Here is a 23,745-nt window from a genome sequence, read left to right as displayed (position 1 = left end):
GATAGGACTAGTCGGAGTCAAGGGATATGGGGAGAAGGCAGGAAAGGAGTACTGATTGGGGATGATCAGCCATGATCACATTGAATGGCGGTGCTGGCTCGAAGGGTTGAATGGCCTAATCCTGCACCTATTGTCTATTGTCTATTGTCTATTGTCACCCACTAGATGAAAATGTTATTTTCTCAGATCCCTTCTCGACCTCTTATCACTTACCTTAGCCTGTGATTACTAATTCTCCATAACCTCCGCTATGGGGAAGGATTGTTACTATCTGCCCCATCAGTGACTCTTCTGGCCCCTTCTGTTAATGTTCTAGATCTGCCTTGCTGTTGGTACGAGGGAGACCCACAAATTCTGATGGAGGAGTCTGGTACATTGTCTGTTGGGTATAATTTTGAGAATAAGCCAATGAAAGGCTGTTGCTTGACTCGTCTGTGAGAAAGGTTTCCCAAATTAGTCACCAATCCTGTTTATTGCATGGAGGACTTTGCAAACAGACAAGAAAGAAATGACCACAATATCAACTTTACGATGCTGGTTTACATTTAAACGTTGTCCAAGGCATTTGAAGGAATTTTTTTCCTACTTCTAACATAGCCACAAAATCTATTTGTAGGACTTTTTTTTTTCCTTTTCTTTTTTTTTCCTCCCACAAATATGTAATATGTGAATATGTGATTCGGTTCCATTCTGTTTTGTAGTTTTTTTGCACAATCCGCAAGCATTGCCACTTTTCATTTCACTGCACATCGCGTATGCGTATGTGACAAATAAACTTGACTTGACTTGATTGCACTGAGGAAATAGCTGCCACAATTTCTATCACAGTGGCAACAATTCCAAACTGCTTCATTAATGGTACAGCACTGTCGTCGGCATGACCATGCCTATAATTTTCCTGATAAAAAAATCCTGAGCTGACTCCAGTAAATGATCTCAATGCTAGCTAGCCTGTGTTGGCCAGGTTGCACAAGATTGGTGTTTGATTTTAGATATCCTGATTTGGGAGACCAGCCTCATGTTGCGTTCATTACTCTGGGAATGTCAGCCCTATTTAAAGCTGAGTCATGTTGCGCTTTGTTGGTGATTATGTTGAGTAGTTATGTTGAGAAATGAGTATTGAAGGTGCTGACAAACTACACCAGTGGCGCCAGGTTTCCTAAACGTCTATTTTGTATAATTTCTGCAAGCCTATAACTTTCAATACTTCCTGAGACTAGAAGCCTTGAAGATCAATGAAAAATAAGTCTGCCTTAGTAAGCCCCGACAATATTCCTGCATTTACAAATTCTGGAGGCACAATTGGTCCTCCTGAAATAAGTACATTAAAAGCACTTTAAATATTTATAATGTATCAAATTAAAATCCACTATCTGTTTGTTAGTGTTTTACCACCATACTAATTTTTTGCATCATAAATGATTATAACACAGATTTATATTATTCTGTACCTACCTGATTTTGACGTTCATTACTACAGTAAAACTCTGATAATCCATGTTTCAGATATTCGGAAATCCTGACAATTCAGCATCTGGCGCTGGTGAAGGGAAAGAACCAGGAAAATGGACATGTGCAGTTGCCAAAACTGCAAAATGGCCATTGATTTTCATGATTGCTCAGGTTCTGTTTGCTGTGCTCCCAACCAGTTGCCAAGGTCACAAATCCTACATTCCCTACTTATCGGGGCCGCAGTTCCTGAACTCTCTGTTCATTATCTGAAGTCACAGATTCCCGCACTCCCTTCCTACTCATTTGGGCCCTAGTTCCTGCTCTCTCTTTAAAATTATCTAATTCTGCTCCCTGTAAACTTACTGGGGCCATGCATTAGGATTAGGGATGCCCGTGTTTCCTTTCAACTTGGGGTCGATTAGAAAATGTATTATTCCACAGTGTAAGATTTAAAGAATGCATAAATAAGATATGCATACAATATTGAATGAATAAAATTAAATAATGGTAGGAGCAAATGTTTTTATATGCATGAATGGATAATTTTGCAATATGTTCACTCTTCAACCTCCTTGGCATTAAAAATTTGACCATCTAACTTCTATTTCCAGATCCATTGTTAGCCAATTTTGTTAATGGTTCTGTCTCTACTATTTGCATCCCCCTCTTTAAAAAATATTTTTGGGGTTGCTCTGTCCTTGCAAGCTGCCATACCATTACCAACCTCTCTTATACCATAGAGTTCTTGAAAAGGCTTTCTTTCAAATCTTGCCCAGTATTCCCGTCAGATTTCCCGAATGGAAAAATAGAAAAGTCACAAATTACACCATGCATGACAAAAGAAAATCTATTATTTTTATTTTTTTCTGAGCAACTCTGCAGTCTTTAATATGGTTGGTCACAGAATCTTCTCTTATTCCTTACCACTGCCATTTGAATGATACTTTCATCATTAGATGGTTCCATTCTAACCGGTCTAATGTAGCCATGAAATAACAAGCGTGAGCTTCTCTTCTCACCTTTGAACCATTAACTTTGGTGTCCCTCAAGTCTGTTTCATTTCTAATATGCTGCCCTTAGCCGCATCATCAAAACACATGACATTTGGTTTCCACATCCATGTCCAGCCATTATCAGGCAACTGAATCACCCTATCAACAACAGTCCTGAACTACTATTGACCTCATTGGAAACCCGTGGAGTATCTATAATCGGACTTTACTGGACTTTATCTTGCACTAAACGTTATTCCCTTTATCACGTACACTGTATCTGTACACTGTGGATGGCTTGTTTGTAATCATGTATAGTCTTTCTGCTGACTGGTTAGCATGCAACAAATGCTTTTCACTGTACACGTGACAATAAACAAAACTAAACCTAGGCTTCCAATATCCAGCTGTCACCTGTCAACATCTGTACCGATTGCAAGGTGTCGGATTGTTTGCCCAGCATGGATGAGCCAAAATAGATTCCAGCCAAAAATTGGAAAGAACACGGCCAATATTTCAGTCCCAATCACAAATGCTATTCTTTAGTCATTGACTCCGTGATGGGAAATAGCTGAAACTGAATCATAGACTGTTTATAACCCTAGTGTCATAATTGACTTCAAGATGACTTCAAGATGAGATCTGGGTCATAACTGAGACTATCTGCATTCACTTTTGCAATGTCATCCAAGTACATTTATTCCTCAGCTCACCCGCTGTTGAAATCCACATCCACGCTGTTGTTATCACTGGATTCTTTTATTGATTCCTGAGGGGTTTTCCATGCTCTTTCCTTCCCTCTTAAGATTTCATTCTTGTTTTCAGGTCTCCTTGATGAAAGGAAATTGCCTTTAAGCGCCATGAAATAAATTCTATCTGTACATAAATTGTCAAAGCGAACTGTTGAGTAGTTTAGAAATTTAATTTAGTTTAGATTACAGGCCCTTCGGCCCACCGAGTCCGCACCGACTAGCGATCGCCGAACCTTGACACTATTTTACACACACTAAGGACAATTTACACTTATACCAAGCCAATTAACCTACAAACCTGTATGTCTTTGGAGTGTGGGAGGAAACTGAAGATCTCGGGGAGAAAACCCACGCAGGTCATGGGGAGAACGTACAAACTCTGTACAGACAGCACCTGTAGTCGATATTGAACCCGAGTTACTCTGGTGCTGCAAGCGCTGTAAGGCAGCAACTCTACCGCTGCGCCACCGTGCTGTCCCAAATTACACACAGTATTACACACATTTTGTTACATTTCAAATCGCTCCATAGAATTGTTATCTACCATCCTCAAGCCTCTCAACTCAGCCATCGTTTTTATTCTCCTCCAGTTTAAATGCTTCCTGGTGTTGTCGTATCTTGGTCATCTCTAATTTTAATCGCTCCAACATTGTGCCGTGACCCAAAGTTCCTTTCTAAACCTCTCTTCCAATTTTCATAAGATTTTGCAGACAACCTTGTGCTTTCACTAAGTTGCTTTTGGAATTCTGCCTAACATCTCCTTTTGTAGTTTGGTGTAAACTTTGTCAAGTTAAAATACATTTAAAAAATACTATGTTATATGTATTATGTAACACAGAACAGTTGCTGGATACTTTGTGATTGAAAAGGATAAAAATACAAAGAAATGTGGATCTCAGAACTTCTTTAGTGGCACAATTGGTTTCAGATTTAGTTACAATTTTTGGATTATTCCCATGGCAGTGTTTTGCTTGCTCCCGCACTGTTAGCAGCAGCAGTGAGCGTGGGAGTTGAGGGGCAGAATGCTAGCTGCAATATAAGGACATTTATTTATGACTCTTTTGTAGGAAGGGGAATATATTAAATAGTGATTTTGTTTTGTTTTTCTGAGCTCCACTGAATAGAATATTATGCACTCGAGGGGACGTGCGTGGAATTTAAATACAAAAACGTGCTCTATGACGAGTTGAAAATAAAGTCCAATCAAATCCAAATTTATCTTGAAAGGAAGACGAAGCAGTCCTAACTTCACTGTGAATGTGATGGGCCTGTCCCACTTAGGTGATTTTTCAGCAGACTGCCAGCGACTGTCAAGTTGCCGGCAGTCGCCTGATAAACCGGGAACTGGAACGGCGACTGTCAGAGTGGAACACACACACACACACACACACACACACATACACACACACACACACACACACACACACACACACACACACACACACACACGCACACACACACACACACACATGCACACACGCACACACACGCACACACACACACACACACGCACGCATAAGCACACACACGCACACGCACACACACACACACACACACACACACACACACACACACACACGCACACACACACACACACACATGCACACACACACACACACACACACACACACACACACACACACACACACACACACACACACACAGGGCACACGGGGGAGCGCACACTAAAAACACCCACACAAAGCCACACATACAGACACACACACACACGACACACGGGAAGGTTGGCGCTGTAACAGACAGCTAAACACACACACACGCACAGTCCACACACACAGGGGGGGAGAAAGGGGAGAACAGGACAAAACGACACACACACACACTTTTAAGACACCAGACATACACGGCCACACAGCTCGGCGGACATTTAACATTACACACACCACACACCTTGGTTCTGACAAACTACTGCTTACCTTTTTTTTTCCCACCAATGAGCCAATGAAATTCACACACACACACCGGCTCACAACCTACGAGAACCTCCGAGGACACACGACCTCCTGGCAATCCACACACCTCCTGGCACACCCACCTACACGAATTCTCGCTAATCCCACGACTTCATCACCCACACACACACATTTAAACACACACACACAATTCTTGGTCACATAATGACACACACACGCTAGTGCACAACAATGTGGGACACACCTCCACAACCATGAACACGACACCCCGGCACACCATCCGCGAACATGTGGCAACACACACACACACCTGCAGTCCACCTAAAAAGTCGCCTACACACACACACACCCATTACACCCTGGAGACACACACAGAGTAGGATTATTGGTCGCAAAAAGTGGTGGGTAGATAGGGCAAGCGGATTTTTGTAGCTGTCTAAAAATTCCCACGGTGCAAAGCCAAGGTGATACAGACACAGACAACGATGAACCCGTACAGCAGTATCGCTGTAAAAAAGACAGCTAAAGCACAGTGTTTGGTAAATAAATAATAAAAGAGGGGGGGGGATAAAATTGAGAAGGAGGAAAAAAATTTAACAGAGACAACTTTTAAAAAGTCCAACACAACATAACATAAATGGCTGTGAATCTCGAGGACGGCACCATAGTCCGCCAGCCTCCCCTCCGTGTCCATCCTTCGGTTCTGAAAGCACTACTGCTTACCTTTTTTTCAGGCCCCATGCCGGAATGGCCAATGAAATTCACCGGTGAGCATCACCGGCTCCAACCTCCCGAGAACCTCCGAGAACCTTCTGACCTCCTGGCAGGTCCCACAGAGTCAGGACCCCCTTGTAGTCGACCCACCTATGGGAGCTCTGAGACCGCAGCTCCGTGATGTTGGTGCAGCAGGTGACTCTCCATGACCCCCGCGACTTCATCGCTAGTCGCCGCTATTTTTAAATATGTTGAAAAATTCTTGGTGACCATAATGAGGCCGCGACTAGTGCCCAAAATGTGGGAACTCCTCACGACCATGAAGGCGACTCCCCGGCAACCATCCGCGAACATGTGGCAACTGCAAAGTCTCCTGCAGTCGCCTAAAAAGTCGCCTAAGTGGGACAGGCCCATTAGGGCCCTGTAGAATGTTTCAGAGTAGGATTATTGGTACATAGTTCCCTGAAAGTGGCATCGTGGGTAGATAGCATGGTAAAGAAGGATTTTTGGTACGTTGGCCTTCAACATTCAACATTTTGAGTATAGAAGTCGGGACATTATGTTCCAGTTGTACTATATATTGTTGAGGCCACATTTGGAGCACGGCTGTTAGTTATGGTCACCTACTATAGGAAGGATATTATTAAACTAGAAAGACTGCAGAAAAGATTTATGACGATGTTGCCAGGACTTGAGGGGCTACGCTATAGCGAGAGGTTGGGGAGACTGGGACTTTATTCCTTGAAGCACAGGAGGCTGAGGGGTGACCTTATAGAGGTGTATAAAATAATGACGGGAATAATAATAATAATAATAATAATAATAATAATAATAATAATAATAAAGTTCATTACGGACTCGAGGTCCAGACAAGGGGTGACATCACATAAAAAATGCATTGCATATTAAATATCAGAAAGTACATATAAAATCTTAGTATATCACTTATAAAAGCATCATAAATTATATATTTTTTAAAACACAATACATGTTAAAAATCCAGATTAAAAAAATGATCAATAGATAGGGTGCATGGATAGAGTATTTTACCCAGGGGAGGTAGTGGAGGCCAATTCAATAACAGCACTTGGACAGGTACAAGGAAAGGAAAGGTTTGGAGGGATATGGCGACAGATAGGGCGACAGATAGCACAATGGGGCGACAGATAGCACAATGGGCTAAGAGTTCGGCTGGCGACCGGAAGGTAGCCGGTTCAAATCCCGCTTGGAGTGCATACTGTCGTTGTGTCCTTGGGCAAGACACTTCACCCACCTTTGCCTGTGTGTAATGGAATGTAATTACGGCGGCAGGCGCGGGCACACCGCGACGCCCTGTGTCTCCCTTTCAAGGGAGATGCTAAAAATGCATTTCGTTGTCTCTGTACTGTACACTGACAATGACAATTAATTGAATCATTTCATTTTTTTTCATTTCATATGGGATATGGGCCAATATGGGTTTTGAGGAATATGGGGCAAACACGGATTAATGAAAGCCATAAAAGCTACACTCTGTAATCCTCACTGTTCTCTGCTTCAGCTAAATTATCGTTCAGAACTGATGAAAGGTCCATTGATCCAAAACATTAATTTGTTTTTTCTCTTGTATTTTGTGTGTATTACCTGGTGTGTATTTTCTCCCAGCATTTTTTGTGTTCATTGCGCTATCCTTGATTGAAGGTACGTATCCTAATTTCAGTCCCAAATGATTTATTTCTTATTTTGAGATCATGGATCCAGCCTCCACAATCAGGGATGCATCCTTCCTGTATCAACCTCGCTGAGACCTCTGAGACTTTGTATGTTATACTGAGATTATTTCCCAATCTACTCAACTCTAAAGAATAAAGAACCGGTCTGCTTAGTCTGTGACCCTGGGACAATCACTTATGGAACAATTTTAGTGATTGGATTATTTGTTGTCCATCATTCATTAGTTCTTCTACCTTACCTGGATTGACATGATCAGTTCTTACCAAATTATACATCCTTGCATTTATTAGTATTGATATTATATTCCCATTTAGTAGCCCATTTTGCAAGTTTTTTTAATGTGCTCCTGTAATTTAATGTAATCCCACTTCGTGTTAATGTTCTCCCCAAATTGGGTAGCAATTTGGGTTGTAGATTCCAGAATTTAAATCATTAATATAAATTATGAGCAATACTGGTCTCAGCATTGATTCTTGTGAAAGGAACCATGTGAAGGGTGGCACAGTGGCATAGATGCCTGCACAGTGGTGCAGTGATAGAATTGCTGCCTTGCATCGCCAGAGACCCGAGTTTGATCCTGACTACAGGTGCTGTCTGTATGGAGTTAACATAGAAACATAGAAAATAGGTGCAGGAGTAGGCCATTCGGCCCTTCGAGCCTGCACCGCCATTCAATATGATCATGGCTGATCATCCAACTCAGTATCCTGTACCTGCCTTCTCTCCATACCCCCTGATCCCTTTAGCCACAAGGGCCACATCTAACTCCCTCTTAAATATAGCCAATGAACTGACCTCAATTACCTTCTGTGGCAGAGAATTCCAGAGATTCACCACTCTCTGTGTGAAAAATGTTTTTCTCATCTCAGTCCTAAAAGATTTCCCCCTTATCCTTAAACTGTGATCCCCTTGTTCTGGACTTCCCCAACATCGGGAACAATCTTACTGCATCTTGCCTGTCCAACCGCTCAAGAAATTTGCACGTTTTTATACGATCCCCCCTCAATCTTCTAACTTCTAGCGAGTACAAGCTGAGTCTACCCAGTCTTTCTTCATATGAAAGTCCTGACATCCCAGGAATCAGTCCAGTGAACCTTCTCTGTACTCCCTCTACAGAAAGAATGTCTTTCCTCAGATTAGGAGACCAAAACTGTACACAATACTCCAGGTGTGGTCTCACCAAAACCCTGTACAACTGCAGTAGAATATCTCTGTTCCTATACTCAAATCCTTTTGCTATGAATGCTAACATACCATTCGCTTTCTTCACTGCCTGCTGCACCTGCATGCCTACTTTCAATGACTGGTGTACCATGACACCCAGGTCTCGTTGCATCTCCCCTTTTCCTAATCGGTCACCAACATCAAATATAAGTCTACTTTCCTGTTTTTGCCACCAAAGTGGATAACCTCACATTTATCCACATTATACTGCATCTGCCATGCATTTGCCCACTCGCCCAGCCTATCCAAGTCATTTTGCAGCCTCCTAGCATCCTCCTCACAGCTAACACTGCCCCCCAGCTTTGTGTCATCCGCAAACTTGGAGATCTTGCATTCAATTCCCTCATCCAAATCATTAATATATATTGTAAATAACTGGGGTCCCAGCACTGAGCCTTGCGGTACCCCACTAGTCACTGCCTGCCATTGTGAAAAGGACCCGTTTACTCCTACTTTTTGCTTCCTATCTGCTAGCAAGTTCTCTATCCACATTAATACTGAACCCCCAATACCATGTGCTTTAAGTTTGTATACTAATCTCATACCTTCTCCTTATGACCACAGTTTTCTCCGGCTACGCCGGTTTCCTCCCACAATTCAAAGACGTGCAGGTTTGCAGGTTAATTGGCCTCTTTAAAAATTGTCCTTCATGTGAAGGATAGAACTAATGTACGGCTGATCATTGGTCAGCGAGGACTCGGTGGGCCAAAGGGCCTGTTTCAATACTGTATCTCTAAATAAACTAAACTAAACTAAATACCACTCTCAACCTTCTTATTCATAGTCTCTGCTTTCTACCTGAAGCCCATTAGCAATCCATTCTGCCTCTTGCCCCCTGATGTTATTTGTTGGTTTGATTTATGATTAGCTAATTATCAGGCTATTGAAAATCTAGCAAAAATACAACTACTGCATTGCCATTGTCTATTCTTTCCATTCACTCTAAACATTAAATGTTGGTTACACAAGATTTTGCCTTTTGAAAAGATTGGTGACATTTTAATTCTAGATTATACTTATCGGCTCTAGATGTTGCCAGACATGAGAGCTAAAGAAAGCAGTTGGTCGGGATGATTGAATTTTTTCACACTTCTTCCGCCATTTGCACTTGAACTTGTTGGGTTGCTGACCCCGAGGCTCAAATATAGTCGTATTTCTGTTGAGCATTGGGCCAAGGATTCTCAAGAGTTAGTGATGATGCTATATTTCCTCAAATAGGTTTTGCGGATGTCCCTAAAATGTTTTCTCTGTCCTCCTGGAATTGAGTTGACGTGATGGCTCTCAAAGTTGAATGTTTGGTTGGGAAACACAAAACTGCAGATGTTGAGATGCTGGAATATTAAACAAAACACAAAGTGCTAAAGGAATTCACAGGTCAGGCAGCATGTGGGGAGGGAATGAACATGCAACATTTTGGTTTGGGACCCTTCTTTAGACTTGTTTGGGAGTCCGGTTTCAGACATGCAGACAATGTGGCCTTCCCATTGACGATGGTCGAGCATGACCATAGCTATGTCGCTGAGGATGTTAGCCTCGGAGAGGATACTAACATTGGTTTGCTTAAAATGCCAGTAGGTTTGGAGTAATTTGCAGAAGCAGAATTGTCAGTCCCTCTCAGATGCTTTGAAATGCTTCTGTAAATTGTACCTCTCTCCAGTGCATACAGGAGAGTTTAGATATTTGCACCTCACAAGACAAAGAGCTTGATGGCAGATTCGAAGCCTTGAACACATTTCAAGTTTGCACGTGAACAGTATCAGCATATTGTAATTTAATGACAAAGTTAGTGCTGCATTGGTTCTGGAGATGGGTTAACAGAGGTTGAACTGTTTCCTTGTTCTATTGTCCAACTGGGAGTTTGGTAAAACTAAGAAGAGGATTGTACTAGGTTTGATAAACTTGATGAAAATATGATTAAATAATGAAGAATCTGGATTAATGGTCTTTTCACACTGAAGTTGTTTTTCAAATTCTGGGAACATTGATCAAAATTAAGATCCTAAGAATGGAGGTTTTGTTCCATTTTGGACTCTTGGCAATCATGGGTATCAATTTTGGAGAACAGGTTGCTTCTAGCTATACATTCCCATTATGCAAATATGCAAGTCTGGAACCCTGAACTCAGAACACTGAAGGATCTGAGGTTAAAAGCTGACGCTGAATGTTAATTTAGGCAAAATCTCTTAATTTGATTATCTCTTAATTTGCCTTCCCTCCACAACTTTAACTCCCTGTAAATATCAGGTATTTGAAGTGGTTGCCAAGGTTGAAGCCTTCACTCCTTCTATAAAGGATTAAACGATGCTGTGCACACCTCCCAGAAAATTTGCATTCTCTCAAATACTGTGGATATTTTTTTTGAGATGTATGTTAATGAATATAAAATATTATAAAAACTACCTCCTGCAGCAAAGAGTCTTTGTAATAACAACAGAATTCTACATACTGTAGCATTTTATGGCTGAATTCTGCCTTTTATAGTTGCCATGGCTCCTTTTTACCTTTTTGGTTATTTTGTGGATCTCACAATCAGATATCAAGGAGATTAACTGGACTCATTTGTTTGCGTCATTGACACTTATGGCTCGATTATGATTTGGTTAGAAAATTAATGATCAGGTTCCTGATAATTTTAGATTCAGTTCTGTGGAATATTTTAATCATAGATTTTTTTTGTTTTTTTCCAATGTTGCTCTTTAAACGAGTCTGGTTAGTAATGATTTGCAGTAACAAGATACAAGATACAAGATATAAGATACATTTAATTGTCATTTGGACCCCTTGAGGTCCAAACGAAATGCCGTTTCTGCAGCCATACATTACAAACACATAGACCCAAGACACAACATAATTTACATAAACATCCATCACATCGCTGTGATGGAAGGCCAAATAAACTTATCTCTCCACTGCACTCTCCCCCCCCCCCCCCGATGTCAGAGTCAAAGTCAAAGCCCCCGGCTGGCGATGGCGATTGTCCCGCGGCCATTAAAGCCACGCTGGGTGGTGCGAGGTCGCACACCGGGTCTTGGTGTTAGAGCCCCCGGCGTGCGCTCGCAGAGTCCCGCGGCCATTCCAAGCCGCGCGGGGCGGTGATGTTAGGCCCCGCTCCAGGAGCTCTTCAACCCCGCAACTCGAGCGGGGGAAGTCGCCGTTGCGAGAGCCCTGAAAAGCGGTCTCCCTCCAGGGACCCGCGGGCTCCCGGTGCCGCCGTCCACAGACTTGCCGTTGAAGCCTTCGACTCTCCGGTCGGGCCGCAGCAGCAGCAGCAGCAGCGCTCCTCCACCGCTCCACCCGCTCCGGACTCGGCCAGCCCCGCGACGGTGATGGTGAGTCGTAATACCAGAGTCCCCGGTCTCTTCCTGTTGGAGGCCGCTCCTCGTTGCAGCCCCAACGACAACGGAAACCCGACAAGAAAAGGTCGGGTCTCCCGTGCAGGGAGAGATTTAAAAAGTTTCCCCCCCCCCCTCCCACCCCCCCCACCCCCCCCACACACACACCCCCCAACAAAAAAGAACAAAAACTACATAAAAACATAGACAGAAAATAATAAAACGTGGACAGACTGCAGAGGCCGCTGCTGACGAGAGTCGCGCCGACGAGAGTGACGGGGCGGTGACTAATCACTTGCTAACTGGATTAGTTTTACGAATATCGAATGTGGATCATTCAGTTTATATTATTCTCCTGACAGAGGAACATGATTTAACGTAACGTACATAATTTATACAGATCATTAATATAGGCAAATGTGTTAATCAGAACAAGCATAAGATATGAAAGAAGATATACAGAGAATATTGTGGAGGGTTCAGGCACCCAAGGAAATTATGGAAACAATTAATATTGATTCACAGATATAATTTAGATAGATTTCCTAGAAAAAGCACATTTTGGGATGAATGCACATGAAAAATAATATATGATTCACTGCAGCATTATTCAGAAGATTAAGTTTTCACAGAATTAGTGTTCCTAAAGGTCTCCATCACTGGATAATCTTCACACCATGTCTAGATCTGGTGAAGACGGATTGATAGATAAATTAATTAGTAAATTGGTTAGTCAACAGCGATGTTAGCAACCAACTCCTTTCATTGCATCACATTACTAACAAGGTAGTAGAAGGCAAAACTAAATATGCAAAGGTAGTCCAAAATGCTGGAGAAACTCAGCGGGTGAGGCAGCATCTATGGAGCAAAGGAAATAGGCAATGTTTCGGGTCGAAACCCTTCTTCAGACTCAATATGCAATGTTCCCTTTTCATTTAACAATTTGTATGATGCCATAAGGTATAAGTATTTTTGAGTACGTGTGCATGTGATGTTTCTGTAATATTTTCAGCGTTGGACTTTTGAATGGACATTGTCACTAATTAAATTATTTCCCACTTTATTTTATTTGACAGACCACTTTGCATAACGATGGCTGGTGCTGTTGATGACCTGATTGGAATCCCATTTCCAGACCATAGCAACACGCTGCTTTGTAGTTTGAATGAACAGAGGCAGGATGGTCTTTTCTGCGACGTTGTCCTGATAGTAAAGGATCAGGAGTACAAGACCCATAGGTCAATCCTTGCTGCGTGTAGCAAATACTTCAAGGCACTGTTTACCTCAGACACTCTTGGAGAACAACACAATGTTTACCAGATTGACTTTGTGACACCAGAAGCACTTTCTGCGATTTTAGAGTTTGCTTATACTTCAACCCTCACTATTAGCAACTCAAATGTAAAGGATGTGTTAAGTGCAGCACAGCAGTTGGAAATCCAGTGTGTTATTCAAGTATGCATTGATATCATGGAGGCAAGTGGCGAGGTGATCAATGAAAGTGAACATTCAGAAGATGCAACCATCAAAGAGCTCGAAGATGATCCATCCCAAGACGACGTCAGGAAATGCCTCCACCAAAAACCTGAAAAATCTCTCAAACAAGATCTTGAGCAATCACCTCAAGAACCTACCAATGAATCTAGGCAAAACCAGTGGGGTAGGGAATGTGATTTTAAACGCTCCTTGAATAGCAATCTTGTAGAAAACCAATGCAGAGAACTGCCTCAAGAATTTTTAAACCGATTTGCGGTTAATATTCCTGATGGAAGCTTGGGACCTGTTAGCGATTTCTCCTTGGAGTCGTTCTTAAAAGAAGGGTTGAGTTCCAGAGGGAATTTGCTGAATGGAGAGATTCCACATGGACCAGGATTATTTCCTCCCTACTGGAATGGAGGATATAATGGATTTCCCCAGCTTGTGGAGAGTCATGATGTGGATCAATTGCCCCTTAATCTGGTAATGAAAAAAGAAAATATCAAACAAGAGGTCAAAGAAGATCTGTCTACAACCACAAGTTTGTGTGACTTTTTTAAAGGTATTCTGATGGGAAACAGTCAGAATAACCTGGACACATTAAAAGATGGACTGGATTTTAATTCCTATTTGAATATATTAGGTCCTTCCTATTTGGCAGCAGTCTATCCAACTTGGCCCTTGGATTATGAGAAAAAAATGAGACCCAAGGCATCTCAACAATGTCCGATCTGCAACAAAGTGATCCAAGGAGCAGGAAAGTTACCACGACACATGCGGACTCATACAGGGGAGAAACCATACATGTGCAATATATGTGAAGTCCGTTTTACCAGGTTAGCAGCAGTTTGTTTTTGTTGTTCCTTCCATGTCCAGGGATATAGTCATTGCCGCATTCTAAATTAGTACTAACTCAACATTTTTGCATGGTGTTAACATTGTACCTCATTCATCCCAACATTTAAGGTTAGAATTTAAATTAATTTGAAATTTAGTTTACTTGATGGAACCCAGAGTCACAGTCATAGTGTTGAAACAAGCCCTTTGGCCCAACTTGCCCACACCAACATAGCAAATAGGTGCAGGAGTAGGCCATTCGGCCCTTCGAGCCTGCACCGCCATTCAATATGATCATGGCTGATCATCCAACTCAGTATCCTGTACCTGCCTTCTCTCCATACCGCCTGATCCCTTTAGCCACAAGGGCCACATCTAACTCCCTCTTAAATATAGCCAATGAACTGGCCTCAACTACCTTCTGTGGCAGAGAATTGCACAGATTCACCACTCTCTGTGTGAAAAATGTTTTTCTCATCTTGGTCCTTAAAAGATTTCCCGCTTATCCTTAAACTGTGAACTCTTGTTCTGGACTTCCCCAACATCGGGAACAATCTTCCTGCATCTAGCCTGTCCAACCGCTTAAGAATTTTGTAAGTTTCTATTAGATCCCCCCTCAATCTTCTAAATTCTAGTGAGTACAAGCCGAGTCTTTCCAGTCAACCAACAACTCTTGTCCACACTAGTCCCATTTGCCTGTGTTTGGCCCCATATCCTACTAAACCTGTCTAATTGCTTTGCGATCGACCCAGCCTCACCTACCTCTTCCAGTGTCTCATTCCATACACCCACCACCATTTGCGTGAAAAAATTACCCTTCAGATTCCCATAAACTCCTTCCCCCTTCACCTTAAACCAAGCCCTCTGGTTCTCAAATCCCCCACTCTGTGTCCAGGCGATCTATTCCTCTCATGATTTTATACACATACAGAGCATACTGAGATTTGCTGCACATAACAATTTCTTTAATATTAAAGCAACACATGCAAAGAGTTTTATTTTACCCTCAGGCAATATACTGTATGCTTCACTCCCCTAACCACTTCACCCATTAGACACAAGGAGCTGCAGATGCTGGTTTACAAAAAAAAAACATAATGTGCTGGATTAACTCAGTGAGTCAGGCAGCATCTCCAGAGAACAATCATAAGGGACGTTTTGGATCAGGACCCTTCTTCAGTCTCAAGAGTCTGAAGAAGGGTCCCGACTCATAACTTCACCTATCCATGTTCTCCAGAGATGCTGCTTGACTCCCTGAATTACTCCAGCACTTTGTGTCTTTTCTTTACCTCACCCTTTTCTTTCTATTTAACACCATTCTTCAACAATGAAATGGAGTCTAGAACTCAAATCCAAAACATAGGAGTACAGTGATTGAAAACAATCATTTTAGTAAAACAGCAGGTTAACATCCGTCGAGAGTGAAACAGAATAAGCATTTCATTTTAATTACCTTTCCTGAGAAAGAGGAGATCTGAAATAGGTATACGACATAGGTAAAACAAGAGAAGAGGTCCTGAAAGAAGAATTTAGGGAGTTAGGTAGAGAGTTAAGGAGAAGGACTGCAAAGGTAACAATCTCAGGATTACTGCCTGTGCCACGTGACAGTGAGAGTAGGAATGGAGTGAGGTGGAGGATAAATGAGTGGATGAGGGACTGGTGCAGTGGGTATGGATTCAAGTTTCTGGATCATTGGGACCTCTTTTGGGGAAGGTGCGACCTGTACAGAAAGGACGAGTTGCACTTGAACTCGAGGGGGACCAATATCCTGGCGGGGAGATTTGCAAAGGCTACTGGGGAGACTTTAAACTAGTATGGTTGGGGGGAGGGACTCGAATTGGGAAAGCTAGCAGTCAGTGTGTGAGGCAGGAGGCAGAGAATGGTAGCACTCTGACCCAAAATGTACGGGAGAGAGAAGAAAAAGACAATAAACAGAGAATAAGAGAGGGTGGGTTTCTTAAATGTGTATATTTTAATGCTAGGAGCATTGTAAGAAAGGTGGATGAACTTAGAGCCTGGATTGACATCTGGAAGTATGATGTTGTGGCGATCAGTGAAACATAGTTGCAAGAGGGCTGTGATTGGAAACCAGGATTTCGTTGCTTCAGGTGTGATAGAATTGGAGGGGCAAGAGGAGGAGGTGTTACATTGCTTATCAGGGAAGATATTACAGCAGTGCTTTGGCAGGATAGATTAGAGGGCTCGTCTAGGGAAGCTATTTGGGTGGAACTGAGAAATGGGAAAGGGGTAGCAACACTTATAGGGGTGTATTATAGACCGCCAAATGCGGAGCGAGAATTGGAAGAGCAAATATGTAAGGAGATCGCAGATATTAGTACAGGTGCACAACCTTTTATCCGAAGATCCAAATAACGAAAACCTCCGAATAGCGACATTTTTTCGGTCCTTGAAGAAAGGTCCTTGAAAACGTTCACCGAGGGCGGCCCGCAGAGGTGACAGCGGAACCTCCGGTCGGTCCTCGAAGAAAGGGGAACTAAATCCCCATTCATAAAAGAGAAGGTGAGGGTATATTGCGCGGGAGGGTTAATAATTGACAATATGCTGCTACCTGCCAACTGTGTTAAAAAGTTCCCACGGTAGACTCACGATACACAGTGACCGGGCCGCCCTCGGTAAACGTCCTGTCTCCCTGTCCCTGGAATAGTAGGGGGCGATCAAACAGCACAATACCCCCCTCCCCCTCCAACTCCAGAGGGATCCGCTCCCCGATGGGCCGCTACGGCGACAAGTGGCAGTTCGCCCACAGTCCGAGCTGCGCCACCCCAAGAACAAGACGTACCCCTTGCACACCATCAGCTTCTGCCCATACGGGGAGCGTGTTCCTCTGGAGTTGGAACGGGGCTGGGCTGGAGTTGCTGATCTGGGATCTCCGTGCTTGCGGTGGGCCTGGGGGTCGGTGTTCCGTTGGTCCTGACGTCTCTGGTGACTGGCACTGTGCTGCTAGCATCGCGACGTGAAGACAGTACAAAGCCCCCGCGCCGGTGCAATGAGCGGGGAGCTGGAGAGCTGGTCAGTGCAGTCACCGGAGACGTCAGGACCAATTGGACGTCGACCACCAGGCCCACCGCAAGCACCACGGAGAACCCAGAGACCCACAGCCAGCAGCAGCCCAGCCCAGCCCAGCTCCAACTACAGAGGAACCTGGGTTGCGGATGACGGGGCGCAGCTCGGGGCGTCGTAGGGGCCCATCGGGGAGCGGGTTCCTGTTGGTCCTGACGTCTCTGGCCACCTGCTATCCTCCGGGAACTGTACCACCCTTGCAGGAGAGTGGGGTTGTTTGCAGTTGCAGAGGGAGGGGGCAAGGGCGGTACAGTTCCCAGTCTCAGCTCCAGTCCAGGGGGGTGGCCGGAGACGTCAGGACCAACGGGACAGCGACCCCCAGGCCCACTGCAAGCACGGAGATCCCAGAGACCCACAGCCAGCAGCAACTCCAGCCCAGCCCCGCTCCAACTCCAGAGGAACATGTAGGGGCAGAAGCTGATGGTGTGCAAGGTGTTCTTGGGGTGGCGCAGCTCGGGCTGTGGGCAAACTGCCACTTGTCACCGTAGCGGCCCATCGGGGAGAGGATTCCTCTGGAGTTGGAGGGGGAGGGGGGTATTGTGCTGTTTGATCGCCCCCTACTATCCCAGGGACAGGGAGACACAGCGGCGTTTTAGACTGGTGGGCAATCACTTCCAAAGTTCTGCCCACACAGTCTGTACACCTCTCCTACACTGCATTTCATACAAACATTTATTCTGCATGAAAAAACGACATTGAAGACTCAAACTCGCGACCGAGTAACTGCCGGGATCAAGGCGCAAACTCGCGACCTTGCGGATATGAGCCGAGCACTCTACCACTGAGCCAGCCATTAAATTCTACGCTAAAAAAATTCCATTCCGAATACCGACAAATTCTGAATTACGAAAAGTGCCTGGTCCCAAGGCTGTCGGATAAAAGGTTGTGCACCTGTAGTAAGCACAAGGTAGTGATTGTGGGAGATTTCAATTTTCCACACATAGACTGGGAAACACATTCTGTAAATGGGCTGGATGGTTTGGAGTTTGTAAAATGTGTGCAGGATAGTTTTTTGCAGCAATACATAGAGGTACCTACTAGAGAAGGGGCAGTGCTGGACCTCCTGTTAGGAAATGAGACAGGTCAGGTGGCGGAGGTATGTGTTGGGGAGCACTTCGGGTCCAGTGATCACAATACCATTAGTTTCAATATAATTATGGAGAGGGTCAGAACTGGACCTAGGGTTGAGATTTTTGATTGGAGAAAGGCTAACTTTGAGGAGATGCGAAAGGATTTAAAAAGAGTAAATTGGGACATTTTGTTTTATGGGAAAGATGTGGAAGAGAAATGGAGGACATTTAAAGGTGAAATTTTAAGAGTACAGAATCTTTATGTTCCTGTTCAGTTGAAAGGAAATAGTAAAAATTGGAAAGAGCCATGGTTTTCAAGGGAAATTGGACACGGTTCGGAAAAAGAGAGAGATCTACAATAATTATAGGTAGCATGGAGTAAATGAGGTGCTTGAGGAGTATAAAGAATGTAAAAAGAATCTTCAGAAAGAAATCAGAAAAGCTAAAAGAAGACATGAGGTTGCTTAGGTAAGTACGGTGAAAGTAAATCCAAAGGGTTTCTACAGATATATTAATAGCAAAAGGATAACGAGGGATAAAGTTGGTCCATTAGAGAGTCAGAGTGGACAGCTATCTGCAGAGCCAAAAGAGATGGGGGAGATATTGAACAATTTATTTTCTTCGGTATTCACCAAGGAGAAGGATATTCAATTATGTGAGGTAAGGGAAACAAGTAGAGGAGCTATGGAAACTATGAGATTCAAAGAAGAGGAAGTACTGACACTTTTGAGAAATATAAAAGTGGATAAGTCTCCGGGTCCGGACAGGATATTCCCTAGGACATTGAGGGAAGTTAGTGTAGAAATAGCAGGGGCTATGACAGAAATATTTCAAATGTCATTAGAAATGGGAATAGTGCCGGAGGATTGGCGTACTGCGCATGTTGTTCCATTGTTTAAAAAGGGGTCTAAGAATAAACCTAGCAATTATAGACCTGTTAGTTTGACGTCAGTGGTGGGCAAATGAATGGAAAGGATACTTAGAGATAATATATATAAGCATCTGGATAAACAGGGTCTGATTAGGAACAGTCAACATGTATTTGTGCCTGGAAGGTCATGTTTGACTAATCTTCTTGAATTTTTTGAAGAGGTTACTCGGGAAATTGATGAGGGTAAAGCAGTGGATGTTGTATATATGGACTTCAGTAAGGCCTTTGACAAGGTTCCTCACGGAAGGTTGGTTAAGAAGGTTCAATGGTTGGGTATTAATGGTGGAGTAGCAAGATGGATTCAACAGTGGCTGAATGGGAGATGCCAGAGAGTAATGGTGGATGGCTGTTTGTCAGGTTGGAGGCCAGTGACTAGTGTGGTGCTATAGGGATCTGTGTTGGGTCCACTGTTGTTTGTCATGTACATCAATGATCTGGATGATGGTGTGGTAAATTGGATTAGTAAGTATGCAGATGATACTAAGATAGGTGGGGTTGTGGATAATGAAGTAGATTTTCAAAGTCTACAGAGAGATTTATGCCAGTTGGAAGAGTAGGCTGAAAGATGGCAGATGGAGTTTAATGCTGATAAGTGTGAGGTGCTACATCTTGGCAGGACAAATCAAAATAGGACGTACATGGTAAATGGTAGGGAATTGAAGAATGCAGGTGAACAGAGGGATCTGGGAATAACTGTGCACAGTTCCCTGAAAGTGGAATCTCATGTAGATAGGGTGGTAAAGAAAGCTTTTGGTGTGCTGGCCTTTATAAATCAGAGCATTGAGTATAGAAGTTGGGATGTAATGTTAAAATTGTACAAGGCATTGGTGAGGCCAATTCTGGAGTATGGTGTACAATTTTGGTCGCCTAATTATAGGAAGGATCTCAACAAAATAGAGAGAATACAGAGGAGATTTACTAGAATGTTGCCTGGGTTTCAGCAACTAAGTTACAGAGAAAGGTTGAACAAGTTAGGGCTTTATTCTTTGGAGGGCAGAAGGTTAAGGGGGGACTTGATAGAGGTCTTTAAAATGATGAGAGGGATAGACAGAGTTGACGTGGATATGCTTTTCCTACTGTGAGTAGGGAAGATTCAAACAAGGGGACATGACTTGAGAATTAAGGGACAGAAGTTTAGGGGTAACATAAGGGGGAACTTCTTTACTCAGAAAGTGGTGGCTGTGTGGAATGAGCTTCCAGTGAAGGTGGTGGAGGCAGGTTAGTTTTTATCATTTAAAAATAAATTGGATAGTTATTGAGACAGGAAAGGAATGGAGTGTTATGGTCTGAGCGCAGGTATAGGGGACTAGGGGAGAATATGTGTTTGGCACGGACTAGAAGGGTCGAGATGGCCTGTTTCCGTGCTGTAATTGTTATATGGTTATATGATTATACATGGAAATGCTAATGCTGTTTCTCTTCCCACAGACATATTAAATATTTCTAGTATCTATTTTATATGAAATTTCCAGCATGTATATTCTACTTTCATAATTTCTTCATTCTGGAAGAAGTAATCTCCATCACTCTGATAATTTATTTTTGTAGCCATTTACCATAACTTGTCCAGGTAGGACATGGTCTTTGCTTAGTGCATCCATGACCATATTTATAAAGTAAGGAGTTGCCCGGTGGGATCAGTGGTTCTATTGCGGCTTCAGTCTGCCGATCAGGTGTGAGGGGAAAGATTAAATTGAAACCTGAGACATCTTTTTCACGCACAAGATTGTGGGCCTATGGCATGAGCTGCCTGGTGAAGTAGGTGAGGCATGTACTATAACAACTTTTAATAGACATTTGGACAGGTACATGAATAGGAAAGGTCTAGAGGGACAAGGGCCGAATGCAGGCAGGTGGGATTAGTGTAGACCGGGGCATCTTGGTCAGCATGGGGGGGGAGGGCCTGCTTCTGTGCAATATGACTCTACTAGGACAGACATTGTTTGGATCATACAGGGTGGAAATAGTGCCTTTGGCCCAACCTGCCCACATTAACCAACGTGCCCCATCTACACCAGTCCCACCTGCCTGTGCTTGGCCCATATCCATCTAAACCATGTTTTATCCATGTCTAAATGTTTCTTAAGTAGAGATTTGCATGTAGGGATGTAGAAGATGTGGTTTGTATTGGAGCATCGGGGAAGGAATGATGGCCATGGATATTGTGGTTGACAATTAAAATGCTGGGGCCAAGTTGCGAGATGAAGCATGACATTCGTGGATGAAGCAAAGTGAGGTGTAGGAGCCGAAAGGTGGAAGGTCACCTGCAGGAGAAATATGAAACACAGCCATTGGAGGTTCTGCGTACATACAACAGGCAGTAGCAGCGGTTTACATGATTCTATTCACCATGTACCTCTGATAGCGTCATATGTCATCAAGCTGATAAAAGAGTTGTCAGAGCAGGGCTTATTGTGGGTTCTGGTCAGTAATGACCCCCCATGATGTTGATAGTAAGGATTTGCCAGTAGTAGTGGGAAAAAAACTAGTGGGATTAGGAGCAAAGAGGTCCTTCTGCAGTTGTGAGTCCACATCTGGAGTATTGTGTGCAGTTTTGGTCCCCTAATTTGAGGAAGGACATTCTTGCTATTGAGGGAGTGCAAGGTAGGTTTACAAGGTTAATTCCTGGGATGGCGGGACTGTCATATGCTGAGAGAATGGAGCGGCTGGGCTTGTATACTCTGGAGTTTATAAGGATGAAAGGGCATCTTATTGAAACATATAAGGTTATTAAGGGTTTGGACACGCTAGAGGCAGGAAACATGTTCCCGATGTTGGGAGAGTTCAGAACCAGGGGTCACAGTTTAAGAATAAGGGGTAAGCCATTTAGAACGGAGATGAAGAAACACTTTTTCACACAGAGAGTTGTAAGTCTGTGGAATCCTCTCCCTCAGAGGGCGGTGGAGGTCGCTTCTCTGGATACTTTCAAGAGAGATTGATGGGGCTATTAAAGATAGCGGAATCAGGGGATATGGGGAGAAGGCAGGAATGGGGTACTGATTGTGGATGGTCAGCCATGATCACATTCAATGGCGGTGCTGGCTCGAAGGGCCGAATGGCCTACTCCTGCACCTATTGTCTATTGTCTAAAAGGCAGGATGATTAAGTGCAGAGTATTTGATTAGAACTTTGTTGATAATGCCGTTTATCTATTAGGAGTTGTGAATAAGGATTTTTATGTACTAACAGCTGAATTGGTTCAGCCATCAGAATATATTGTGCATGTTCTTATACTGAAGCTGATATGTACGTTGAGAATTTAGTTACTTAACTCAGCTTCTGGCTGAAAACTCATCAACCTGAAATATTCCTTCTCTATAAATCCTTCCTGCTTTTCCACCCTCGACCTCGTTTGCACTTCAGAACTGTTTGGTTCTCATTGAAATGTGACAGACAGTGGTCATAATTTGTAGTTTCCAATGAACTCTTGAAATCTGCAGAGTTTTGAGCCATGAGTTTTTACCAAATCTATTGTGCAGCTAAATGCAAGGAAGGGCCTTTAAAACTTTAAAATTAATTTATATATGATAAATTAGACTGTAATAAATGCTGATTTTTCTCTCTGGAAGCAGTTTGTAAAATTATTAATTCTTGGTAAGTGGATGTTGTTGAAAGGCTGGAATGTCTTGGCAATTCTTATAGGAACTTGATGTAACTAAATGATTTGCTTGCTTTCACATGCAGTGAAGTCATGGTATTAACGGGAGGTTTTTTTCTTTAAAACATAGTTATTTTTCTGGAATTCTCTGCCACAGCATGTAGTTGAGGCCAGTTCATTGGCTATATTTAAGAGGGAGTTAGATGTGGCCCTTGTGGCTAAAGGGATCAGGGGGTATGGAGAGAAGGCAGGTACAGGATACTGAGTTTGATGATCAGCCATGATCATATCGAATGGCGGTGCAGGCTCGAAGGGCCGAATGGCCTACTCCTGCACCTATTTTCTATGTTTCCATGTTTCTATTTTTTGTGATAATCTGATAACTTCATAATCACTTGTTTATTTATTTATTTTTTTAAACAATATTTATGCCTAAGTTTCCCCAGGCCATGATGGAAACATGATTTAAACTTGTTGCATGTTTAAAGTGTATTAATGTGTGGAGTCATAGGGTTATACAACACAGAAACAGGCCTTTCAACCCAACCCATCAGGCCAAGATGCCTTCCTGAACTCACACTATTTGCTGCCATTTGGCCCATATCCCTCTAAACCTTTACCTATTCATGAACCTGTCCA

At 43.2% G+C, this 23,745-nt stretch overlaps 1 protein-coding gene across 7 annotated transcripts in view; it reads left to right on the top strand.

The window, feature by feature from the left end:
* LOC129710892 (zinc finger and BTB domain-containing protein 7C) overlaps positions 1-23,745 on the top strand; it is a 166,382-nt gene that overhangs the window by 106,636 nt on the left and 36,001 nt on the right. For all 7 annotated transcript variants that reach the window (XR_008725784.1, XR_008725778.1, XR_008725767.1 and 4 more), the window contains one exon: positions 13,190-14,425. Coding sequence is in view for 2 of the 7 variants with exons in the window: in XM_055658274.1 (XP_055514249.1) it covers positions 13,190-14,425 (1,236 nt within the window). In the remaining 5 variants the exon portion in view is untranslated. The remainder of the gene's footprint in view (positions 1-13,189; positions 14,426-23,745) is intronic.

This window comes from Leucoraja erinacea, chromosome 1 (genome assembly GCF_028641065.1).
Source record: "Leucoraja erinacea ecotype New England chromosome 1, Leri_hhj_1, whole genome shotgun sequence".
Lineage (NCBI taxonomy): Eukaryota > Metazoa > Chordata > Chondrichthyes > Rajiformes > Rajidae > Leucoraja > Leucoraja erinaceus.
The sequence above is the reverse complement of the archived record's forward strand: the minus strand, read 5'-3'. Positions and strand labels throughout refer to the sequence as shown.